General features: G+C 38.4%; 1 protein-coding gene across 1 annotated transcript in view; it reads left to right on the top strand.

Annotated features, from left to right (window-relative positions):
* Positions 1-12,609, top strand: part of col4a1 (collagen, type IV, alpha 1) — a gene marked incomplete in the record, with an annotated part of 65,375 nt that overhangs the window by 22,417 nt on the left and 30,349 nt on the right. The window contains 11 exon segments of the mRNA XM_014017515.1: positions 5,404-5,457; positions 7,433-7,522; positions 7,914-7,958; positions 8,078-8,122; positions 8,240-8,302; positions 10,961-11,014; positions 11,102-11,128; positions 11,214-11,294; positions 11,378-11,440; positions 11,601-11,636; positions 11,728-11,766. Of these exon segments, the coding sequence (XP_013872969.1) occupies positions 5,404-5,457; positions 7,433-7,522; positions 7,914-7,958; positions 8,078-8,122; positions 8,240-8,302; positions 10,961-11,014; positions 11,102-11,128; positions 11,214-11,294; positions 11,378-11,440; positions 11,601-11,636; positions 11,728-11,766 (597 nt within the window).

The following is a 12,609-nucleotide window of genomic DNA, read 5'->3' as shown; positions in this document are numbered from 1 at the left end:
CCTGGCGGCACGGTGGCTCAGTTGGTAGAGCTGATGCCTCTCAGTAAGAAGGTTGCCGGATCAAACCCCAGCCTGGGGAATCCTTCTTGGTTGAATATGCATGCTCTCTCTGCACATGTGTGGGTTCTCTCTGTTACTTCAGCTTCCTCCCACACACCAAAAACATGACTGTTAGGTTAAGTGGTGACTCTGTCCCTAGGTGAGAGRGAGTGAATGGTTGTTTGTCCCGTGTGGTCCTGTGATGGACTTACTACCTGTCCAGGGTGTACACCRCCCCTCGCACTGTGACTGCTGGATATGGTAAATGTTTACTTGTATGTACTTGTACATGGGCACCAGTGACCCTGAAAGGAAGAAGAGAGTATAKATAATGGATGGATGGTCTGTTTAGCATCATACATTTTATATGAACTTATGCTAATACAAACTGAACTCATAACTCAGTCTTTGGTGTAAATAACCATAAATGTTTACTTAAATTATTCTCTACTGCTAAAGTGGAAACAGTTTAAATGTATACAAAATAACATTTGCAAGAACTTTTGAGGTTTTTGAGATTGGAGTTTCTTTAAGACAGCAGAAATCTGCTTTAGTCCTGGTCCCACTCAGAATAACTGTTAGCTCATCTCTACCAAGAAAACGTCTGCCTGATTGTCCAAACTAAGAAATGATTTCTACAGCAACCATTCCTAACTCCACTAAAATAAAAATAAAAATATCTGAACTAGCCTTAACACAACAGACACTTAAACAGGAAATTTCCAATGGATTGCGGCAAGAAGTGCTGCACAGTATTATGAAAATAATTTATGTTTTTAGAATTAAAGCATGTAAAACTAATTAGACAGACCCCAAAATGAGAATAAAGTTATTAACTTGGGCTTTGCAGAACCAGTGGAAAACCAAACTCTCTTGGGAAACTTGATCCAGTGTAACATTTTGTGCTTTCTTCTGCTCTAACTTTGTGTTTCTTATTAGCATCGGGGGATGAAAACAGCCCAATAAACTCACAGTTTGCTGTTTTGTTAATGTGGAGCTCTCTGGAGCAGAAATCCCTGCTGGTTCAGGCCTTTAATGTCCAGAGCAAACATTACTCATCACTTCCTCTTCTAACAGGCTTGTCTCAGAAATGGACTCTTTGTGACATCAGACATGTCAGAGAAGTTTTTTGGGGAAAACRCCTAATCGGATGGGATCCCCGGCACGTCTGACACATAGCATCGATTCACACTGTTGCACAACAGATGATTTCACATTTCACAATCCTCCGTTGGTATTTTTTTAACATCTATCTTATGTTCTGTCAAAACAAACCGTCTGGTTTGTGTTTCCTTRGCAGCCCAAGTCTCAGTAAACAATCACAAACACTGTCATAAACACACGATTATGATAAGGCACTGTTTTGTGCAGTGCCCAGTAAAAGTAAGCAGTCTGCCAACTCAGGACATGGTGATTTTCACAGTTTGGATACATCTAGACCTGCTATCCATCCAGACCTGGGAATGAAGTAAACGTTTGTCTGGGAACACGTGAGTCCGTCTGCTGCAGACCTGATCCAGTCTCTCCAGAGCTCGCTGACTCACCAGCTGCTGAATATGGACATTAATACTCATCACAGCCTTGGCCCTCAGTATATTTGCTCTGGGAAAGATCATAAAGGTTTTGGGCCTAGCGGCATCTTCACCTCTTTATGTTCTCACGGTTTCCAGTTTCAGTCCTATCACACAAATAATTTATTAAATATTTTTAAAAAGCATTTTAAGGCCCTTCGACATCAGCGTTCCATGACTAAACATGTTAATTATGCAGAACAATAAACATAAAATATAAGTTCAGTATTTTATAGTTTGTTATATTAACTGCACGTCATTCCTCATTTTTTATAAATTGCTACTAATTAGATTTTTGTGGTCTTTATCAAAATTGTCATTGGACTTTTGTTGCTTTTTGTCTTGATTTCTCTCCATTACCAGTATTTTTTTCTGTTGTTGTTGTTAAGCATTTTAACTATGACCTATGACACAAAATGCTTCTAAACTGTTATGCTGTTGTGGCCATGGATAACAGACAATTTAGCAACAAATCAATTTTAAAGTGAGTTTTTTAGACGTTTTTTTGTTATCAGCACCTTGTCATAAATATATAATTTTCTCCCATTTCTTTACCTGAATCTAAAAGTAATATCAAGCCTAAGATAGTATAAGACAAGTATAGCACCAATAAAAGAATTCCCAAAAAACTGTGATGTGAGTTGAAGACTGCCAAAGTACGATACATCTCTCAGGTCCTGGGTCAGGTTTTTGCTGACTTTGCTGTACTTTTCAACACATCTCATCCACTGTAGATTTGACTCTTTTTTTGCCTTTTATTTATTTTTCCCGTTTTTTTAATTTAATTTTTTTCTCTCTTTATGAGTAAAACAGCAACCAAAGTCCAAAAACTGGTCAAATCACGACCACTTAAAAAAAGTATGAGAAAGTTTGACTGCTTGGAAGCAAACTTTACTGTATAAAGACTTTAGGAACATTTTGTCTTGGCTTTTTTCTGTGTACTTTCGTATCATCTCTGTGATGTATAAAAGGCGTACATGCTCAAATGGTTCCTGCCTTCTGGCACCCCCCTTATCTCCTTTACCTTGCAAGATAAGATCTTCTTAAATCCCCTCTTTTAAACATCTGGCTCAGATACTGATCCCTGCAGATCTGCTGTTTGGTTTCATGAGTCGTTAACGAGACAAAGCTTTTGTGCAAGTGTCATGTGAGTCTTTGAGGCATCACTCCCAGCTGGTGTTTGGGTTAATGACAACGAAAAAAAAAAAGATGTAGAAGAAAAATCTGACTGGAGAATCAAAGAAATCCCTTTAATATTTACTGTACCTGCAGATTACTGGGCTATGTTTGGAGCTCCTGCAGACATGGCAGGGTTCAGCRTTTTGGTGAGCCTCAGGGTGTCACGCCTTCCAACATGTAGTAACGTCTGCYGAGCCCAGTTATGTCTGAGATGGGTGACAAAAAAAAAGGTGCACCAAGCAATTACGAGGCAGACAGAAAACAAAAGACAGACGAAGTTCTTCAAACAGTTGTGATTTGCATCAGTGGAAATGATACTTGGGAATGTTTTCCCTCTGAATTAACATGCCTTCACTCCTTTGGTGAACAGCCAAAAGGATTCTGCCTAATCCAGCACCAGGAGCCATATTTTCTGTCAGAAATCATGATGATAAAACCCACATGTGCTACTTTTACAGAGTCGATGTTCGTTTCCTCTGTTTGTCTGATGTCACTGATCCGTTCTGAAGCAGGTGTTTGTAAAACCTTCGTGTGCCATGACGGATTGATATATATTTATAATTAAAGTAGGCAGCTGTAGGTGTTGGAGCGAGCTTGACTGCGAAGGAGGTGTAGGCCATACGTGTGCAATAAAATAAAGAGAACAAGAGTAATAAGGAAAGGCTGCTAAATGTCCTGGGAACACTGTTGTGGCTGCAACATGTTGATTTAATTAGCAGGTATGTTTGGTTGTTAAAAGTCAGAGACCCAGCAATTAGTTAGTGCAGAGTTGTATAAAACTGGTTGAATGTTGTGGTGAGGAAATTAAAAGAGGTATTTATTTGTTTCTTGTGTGTCAGAAAGGCAGAAATATGCGTGGTTAGTGTAGCCGTGTACCATCTTCCCAAGCATTCAGACCCGCTCCGGGCTCTGACAGCATTTTGGCTTGAGGCCTTACACGTGAGTCTAGCAACAGCTGGAAATGGGAGCAAAAAAAGGAAGCGAGGAGCAACGGAAGATGGAGCCAAGATGGTGCAAGAGCCAGTTCCCAGGCTCAACCTCTGGAGACCCCAGAGGGGGAAAATAAATGTAAAAAGCAGGGTGGGATTCAGAGGGGTGGAGGGCCAAGACCATCTGCACTGATGTACGGATGTCCTACTGACTGCAAGACGTTCCACAAATAGGTGATCCCTGGCTGGGGCTTGAAATGAATGTGTTTACGGATGTTCACYGGTGATAACAGCATGGACTGCTCTGACTAATCTTTGCCTGTTATTGTCCATTGGCTTTCAGCTTATTTTTAGTATCAACGTCTCAACTTTTTTTCCCATATCTTTTTTTCTAATAAGTAGCATTTTTATTCATATGGTGATGAAGTTTCAGGGATGAATGTATTGGTCAAAAACACAAATYATGAAGGCCTAACAATCCAAGATTTTAAAGATAAATCTTGTCCAATCATTTGTTGATCAAAGTATGTGTTGGGGATGACTCTCAGCTACTATCACACCAAGTTCTRGCTTAATATTTTTWAAAACTGACTGAGTTGAAGTCATTTTAATATTAGCTATGGTTAAATATCTGATGTGGTCGTTTGGAATTGGATAGATGTCTGAGGATTACCTTGAGAGTTTCACCCATGGGCCGCGGCCCACAAAGAACAACAGWTTTTAATTTTGGGCCGCGGGACTGCATTGATTTTGAATAAAGTGCATACACTTTTTCACCACTAGTAGCAGTAGTGCGCCACTCAGATGTTTACCAACTTTTTTAATACAAAGAAGAAGAAGAACCTTAGAAACCTGCCAAGAATGGAAACCTGTATTTTAAATAAAAAGTAGAAGCAAAAATGAAGGCAACCCATCAAAAAAGGCCAAAGTTTGTCACTAATATGAAGTGCAGCTTCTGGCTTTACTTCTGGTGGTTGTTATTATTTATGTTTTATAAATATATATTTTTGTGTTGACAAGCCTGAATGGTCTGTTGACTGACCATTGTATTTGTTCAAATAATTGTTATGGGCAGGTTACAATATAAAAATGTTTGTCATAATCATGTATTGTGATTATTTGACAGGAGTTTTACTTTTAAGTGTAAGTGTATTTAATTTAGTCATAATGCAAACACAATACACATAAACCAAGATTTAGAATAATTATCATATTGATCCATACATCGGTAATGTCTGACTGGGCCTCGTGTCACTTTATGTTCAGCAAATTGGGCCCTGAGGTCAAAAAGGTTAAGAACCCTTGGTTTATAAGATATTTTGCTAACAGGCAGACAAACACATCAAGTAAGAAATTTTACAGCATGTGGCTGTCCAAACGGCATCGTTGATGGCTTTTATCCTGCATGTTTTTTTTTTGTTTCTCTGCTCCAACACACCTGATCCAGTAAGTGAAGTGCCTCTTCAAGCAGAATCCTGTTAATCACCCATTCATTCAATCTAGATGTGCTGGAGCAGAGAAACAAATAAAACATGCAGGATGGTGGCCCTCCTGGAGACTGGACACCCTTACAGACTTTTAGTGCCTTTAATTGACCAAAAAAAATGCTGTAACATACAGTATGTGTATGTTTTGAATCTCCCAATAGATAGATAATTTATTATTATGTTTCTCTTCATCTTCAGGGTTGTGGAACTTCGTGTGGAAAATGTGACTGCAGTGGTGTGAAAGGAGCAAAGGTAAGATTTTCTTTTTTATAACCCTGATCTAGTCGTTCACCTTGATTGAATTTTTTTGGGATTTAAAAGAGCAAATTGTTTGGAGTTCACAGAGAAAATGTTTACAATGTTTTGACTCTGATAGGGGATAAACTCATTAGGATAGGCTGCAATATGAACCTGGTCTTKGTCAGAGACCTGGATGTAAACAAAAGCCCATTTCAATTACAGCATGTCGGCACACACAGCATAAAGGCCTTAATCCCATCAGCTGGAGGGAGGCTGTGATTTACAGATATACATGTGACAAACTGGCACTGAGCTCAGATTTGTCAGAACATTAATCACCAACCAGGAACATAAAAATGACATTAGCTCTGTGGACAGACGGAGTTTAATTTGTAGGTTTTTACTCTGTGTGTGTATGCATGTGTTTATATTTAAGGTGAAATATATCTTGCAATTGCAAAGAAACAAATATTATTGGACAGTTTTGGCCCTTTTTACCCTTCACCTTGACTGCCAGGTCAAATTGACAGGATTTTATATTCTTATGTTTATGCTCTTTTGAAAATCTATTAACTTCATTTATCCTCTTTTAAGTTGTTTTGTACTATGGGATGAAAATATTTTGTACCTTTTTTTTATTCACCGTTCTTTAACCAGGCAAGTCCCGCTGAGATCTCAGATCTGTTTTTCAAGGGAGGCCTGGGCCTGTAGGTAACCTATTGTACATGTTTTTGTGGGGTGGGGGAAACCGGAGTACCCAGAGAAAACCCACGCAAGCACAAAGAGGACATGCAAACTCCGCACAGAAAGACCCCAGGTCTGAACCAGGGATCAAACCCAGGACCTTCTTGCTGTGGGGCGTCGGTGCTAACCACTGAGCCGTCGTGCCGCCAAAACTACTTGAACTCCTGCTGTTTGAGAGTAAATGAACTCAGCAGTCACACCTTTTATTTGTCTTGTTTTAACAGCAACAGGAAACAGACATTGTGTACGTTTGACTGTAACAGCACGTGCTCAGTTGTTTTTCAGTATTTTCCACCCAGTTGTTGTGGATTTAGAGCTCCTCTGTGCTTTAAAGCTGCTGAAAAACCTCAAACAGCCTCCTGTGATCCATATTTTCCCCCCAATAACACCATCACATCCTAATGTTGCACAACACACCTTGCCATGGTAACCCAGGGGTAATCCCCAATGTTTAAACATACAATGTTTGTCTTGACTGATGTGATCCAGGTGTTGGGGAAATCAATCCTAAAAGTAATGGCTTCAATATGGAAAGTTTCTTATTTTGTTTGAATGATTCTCCACCAGAGTGCAATGCCTCCCTCTAGTGGCAGTTTGGAGTTTCCTCTGGGTCCAATTAAGATAAGATAAGATAAGATAAGATAAGATAAGATAAGATAAGATAAGATAAGATAAGATAAAACTTTATTTTTTTATTGATCAATAAAAAAGATAAGATAAAACTTTATTGATCCCACTGTGGGGAAATTTGCACATTACTGCAGCTTAATACAAGAGTGGCTGAGAAGAATAATGAAAGATAAATAAAAGATAACAAACAAAAACAACCCCACAATATACACATGTGATGTATAGTAATGTACATATACACATATACATAAACACATATGCATATACATTTATATACATATATACACCGTAAAGTACAGTACAAAAATGAATGTATATGAAGGTACATATTAGTGATGGCAGTGTAGGTGAATTGTCCAAGTGACTGATAACATCATGATGTGTTATACAGTCTACCTGCAGTTGGAATGAATGACCTACAGAAGCGCTCAATTATTAGCATCATGACAACAACTAACCAAATTTATTTGAACTACGTTTTAAAACAGTGCTTGTTTTTACAGTGAATTAACTTGCATAATTAATAAAATGTGTCTAATTGCTATTTTATTCATTAGAAAAATGTTGCRTTTTTGTTGTCTTGTTTTTAAATTTGTCAGCCTGTGTGTTGCAGGGGGAGCGTGGATTTCCAGGTCTTCACGGTACCATGGGGTTCCCAGGGATGCAGGGACATGAGGGGCCGCCAGGGCCAATGGGCCCAAAGGTTGGTGCACATGTTCAGTCCTGGCTTTTAGTGGGAAAACTAGCAGTTTTTATAAAGGGCAAAGCTCCAAAGCATAGCAACGTTTCAAACACGTCATGAAATAATTAAATGACTTAAAACTGTAGATGTGGATATGACAAAAAATAATAAATTAGCATTCAGACTTTGTGCAAGAGAAGCTTTAACCAGCACTTTTTAGTAATTTAGCTTTAAAAAGGACTTCTTACAATGTAAACAAAAAATGTATTTGTTGCTGCCTTTTGCACCTTGTAATGTACAATAAAACAACCTTCTATTTAACATTTGCCAAACTATTTGTAGAAAATGTTAACTTTCCAGAGATGYTTTGGAACAAAAGGCTATGTTAATGCTGACATTATGTGTTGAACAGGGAGATTATGGTTTACCTGGAGCTCCTGGGCTGAAAGGAGTGCGAGTAAGTAACTGAGCATTATTATTTTAAAGCAGTTGTAAAATAAATATCAAAAAAATGAGATGACATTTTTTAGATTTTTTTTTCTCTGTGAGTAAATCAAAAATTTTGTGTTTGTGCAGGGCCCTCCTGGTCTGCCAGGTATGCCAGGAAACCCAGGACTACCAGTAAGTTTTCTAACCTGCCATCATCATTTCTTATAGTTGCTGCTCAAAATATATATTTTTTAATTTGACTGTTTATTTGATAAGAATCTAACCCCCCACCCCCAATTCTAATTATAGGGCATCAATGGAAACGATGGTCCACCTGGTCCACCCGGTATCCCAGGATGCAATGGGACGAAAGTAAGCCACTTCTAGTTAAACTGCCAATTTTTTACCTGAATTTGTTTAAAGTGTATCTTACCCCCCATGAAAAGATAACTCCACCCCAAGGCGAAATTTGAAAAATGCATCTAAGTGGGCAGTGGAGTGGGAGTAGTGTGGGTGGGGAAGGGGGGGTTAGAGAGCGGAGGTGTGGTCAGGACGAAAGAACGTGACAGCTAGCATTAGCATAATTGATGCTACATGGAGAGTGACCACAGYRHCGCAGATAGTTACATCTCTGAACGTCTGAGGTGGAGGATTTTTCACCCCCSTCCTCACCAGAGGCAGAGAGAGACTTGATCAAGTCAGCYCAGTCTGGGACTGACTCGTGTTGGCTCCCTGGATCAGGACACGGCGCACTTTACTGCAGCCTCGACTGAGCTGTCCGCCTCACACCACACCAACACCAGACAGAGCAGGTGGAGCGCTCCGTGACAGCCTGACAGAAAAAATAAAAGCATACAGCTACAGCTGCTCACAAGATCGCTAGTTTAAATCATGAATAAAAGTGTTTGGTCTTGTTTGATTGAAGTTTGGTCCGGTTCGGGCTGTTTCTTCATTTCACAATGACGAGATGATCGCGGACATGCAGCTGCGCCGTGCTCTTTCTGCCTTTTTTCCCCCTCCTCCCCTCCCGCTGTGCAGGACGTAGAGCGGGCAGGTGTGTGTGTGTGTGTGTGGGGTGGGAGGGGGGAAGAAACGCAGCAGTCACCTCTCCCCACCCGAGGCTGAAGGTCAACAGACGATCATGCTAAGCTTGCTAACTGTTCCACCCTCTGACTGCTGCAGGGGCGTGTCTTAGAGAGAGGCTTTTATACCAGAACACAGCYGCTGTGACGAAACYGTGGAGAAGACACGTCACCGTGGAGAGCCGTTAACCAATATGCAAATTAGCCTGCAGTACCACTGCTCTACCCATATGAGCAGCAAAAACACGTTTTTAGACCAAATATTACAGATTTGAACAAATACGCACAAAAACAGCAAAATTAGCATAGAAACAGTACTATATAACATTTTAGACACATTCTAGSCAGTTTATCAGCTAAAAAAAGTTAATTTTGGGGTAAGTTACTCTTTAAACYCACATGTGCTGACATTATAACTCATTCTGCTTAATGTGACCAATCACAAGAAATCAGGGAATAGGTCACATTCGTTAAAACTAAATGAAGCACATTTTTAGATTCCTGGCTCTTCGACATAAACACATAGATAATCCTGATATCAATATATGGATTGATTTGTCTTGCTAATCAAAAAGACCCCTGAAAAATTGGTCTGAATCCTTTTTTTTCTTTTTTCTTTTTTGTGTGTATTCTAATAAGAATTTCCTATYACTCTTATTACACTATTATTACTCTTACTTGAAAGAGGAAACTTCAAACCTATATGGATATTTGGATTTTCCAGCTGATACTGGAAACAGCTTCACTAGTGCACAGGAAAAGTTGAAACACCATAGGGCTTAAACTGCTCAGAATCATGGTTAGTTGTTGTTACTGCACATCAGTGGTGGACAAAGTACTCAACTCTAGTACTTGAGTAAAAGTATTGATACTCATGGTCAAATCTACTCCACTACAAGTAAAAGTTACTCAGTCAAAAATCTACTCAAGTAAAAGTACTGAAGTACTTACTTTTGAAAACACTTAAGTATTCAGAAGTACATGCATTTTAAAGTACTTAAGTACAAAGTAAAAGTACAAATTACATTTTTTCTTTTCTTTTACTTGTCACTTCAGTAGAAAACTAAACTAAATATTAGTTTATTTAGTTTATTTATTCATCATCAGTGACTTTTTTAAGTGAAGAGAAAATAGAGACAGAGAAAAACATAGAGAGAAGATATTAGAAAGATATAAAGACTGAAATAGAGATTAGAAGTATATTAAATATACACCAACAAAACACAGGACCACACACCCAACATCTGTCCGCTCACCTGAATATTAAATGGATAAATACATGGAGGGCATATATAAATATATACACATACCCATACATATTGTATATAAAGATATACATACATACATACCTACATTCATAAATATTGTCAGTATATACACACAGACATATTTACACACTCAGTGACCAGTCAGAACTATAAGCTACGCATGTGATTGGTTACCTTTTGACGAACATAGCTTGTGGCCAATTGCATTTCATGAAAAGAAAAACCGGAACAACGGATTTTTTTCTTTCTTTTTTTTTTTTTACAGCTGATTATAAAGCTATGCTGATCTAAAAGGAACGAGTAATGACAAGCTTCCTAGAAATGTAGTGGAGTAAAAAGTACAATATTTGTCTTTGAAATGTAGTGGAGTAAAAGTAAAAAGTTCCCAAATAAACAACTACTCAAGTAAAGTAAAGATACTCAAAAAATGTACTTAATTACAGTAATAAAGTAAAAGTACTTTGTTACTGTCCACCACTGCTGCACATAAAAATGCTTCAGAACATTCTTTAGGATTATATTTCCTTCAGCAGACCCATGGATAARCTATTTATTCATCATATTTTGACAAAATTTGCACCAATATCTCACTACCTGGCCACTTAATCCTCATTTTGATGTGACGGGTGACACRCGACATACAGTTTGTACCTTCTGACAGCGTGCCGTGTGTGTTTCAGGGTGAAAGAGGACGTGATGGTTCTCCTGGTTTTCCTGGACTTCAAGGTCCTCCTGTAAGCATTACCAGTCATCCCTCAGTTCAGTCTAGAACAATTTACGGTGTTTGATGGAAACATGATGCACTTTTTTTTTCTCGTCAGGGCATCCCGGGATCTGCTGGAATGAAAGCAAGAAACTTTTAATTTTTTTTACATTTTTACTGCATACAGGGTGTTTATCAGTCTCCTGTAAGTGACGTGTTGTTTCCCGTAGGGAGACCCCGGTGGTGTGATTGGGATTTTTCCTCGGCCTCAGAAAGGAGAACCAGGATTTCCTGGCACACCTGGACTACCTGTAAGTCTTACAACAGCTGTGTGTGACATGAAGGCGTATGTATGTGAGGAAAGGTTTTCCCACAATTGTTCTTCCTCTTCCAGGGACCATCTGGCCTCAGTGGACCTACTGGACCTCCAGGACCTCGAGGGTATCAGGGACTTAAGGTGAGTTCTGAGCTGTCCTTCATCCCATTAAATCAATGGTAAACTTTGTGAAGAAAGCTCTTGTGAAATTAAATCACTGTACAGTTTTAATTAAAGACTATTTTAATCAACATTTCTATTATTTTTGCTTTGTCTGATTGTTTGRTTGAAAAATTTACAGGGTGATCCTGGACCGCCCGGCCCTCCAGGGGAAAAAGTAAGATTAAACACATAAATGTTGAAGACTTTTCATTCTCAGGCTTGGTGACTGAAGATTTACTAAAAGCTTTGTTTTCATTTCTCTGCAGGGAGACCGCTTGTCTTTTGTGGGTGAAAAAGGAGAAAAGGTGAGTTTTTTTCTTCTATGAGAGTAAAATGTGAAAMATGAGCAAAGGTTGGGGAATTTTTGCATTAATTCTCATTAGTGAGTAGAGTTGATCTTATTTATAATTTTATTTGGCTGAATTATTATCAAAAAAAATTAAATAATAACTATCTAGACGTATTTCATTCATTTCGCACCCAACAATTTTTATCAGCTTACATTTTTATGCTATAAATGCGATACTATAATCATCAATATGCACCTTATATAATCATCATTCTCCTAAAGTGTCTTCGCATCACATTCACTCCCCTTTGAGCTCTTCATTAATTTGATTTATCCTTAAATGCATTGGATTTTCAGGGGGACTTTTGTTTTGGAGGCCATTACTCATCAAATTAACAGCATGATTCTGATGTCAAAAAAATGTAGTCTATATAAATAATCTGTCCAACTGATTGACACATGGCAAAACTCAGTAAATACATCCATCAACACCCATGAATCTTTGCCTCACTGTTGACGCAATGGCTCATGGTAACTTCCTTTCTAACAACAGTTTACAGGAAAAAGAGGAGATTATATTATAAGCTGTGAATTTTTATTTCTTTTTAAAACCGAATATAGATGTTTATTGCATTTTTCATAAATACAGTTTGTTCTTTTTTCCAACTTAAAAGTTTCTGTTCAGTGGAGGTTTTTCCTTTAACCACCACCAGAGGGGGCTGCAGCTCCCTGTTCCTGCTAATTTACAGTATTATACATATTGTTCAATACATACATTACAAATAGGATAGATAGATAGATAGATAGATAGATAGATAGATAGATAGATAGATAGATAGATAGATAGATAGATAGATAG

Source organism: Austrofundulus limnaeus, unplaced genomic scaffold (assembly GCF_001266775.1).
Source record: "Austrofundulus limnaeus strain Quisiro unplaced genomic scaffold, Austrofundulus_limnaeus-1.0 Scaffold171, whole genome shotgun sequence".
NCBI lineage: Eukaryota > Metazoa > Chordata > Actinopteri > Cyprinodontiformes > Rivulidae > Austrofundulus > Austrofundulus limnaeus.
This window is presented reverse-complemented; position numbering and strand designations above follow the sequence as displayed.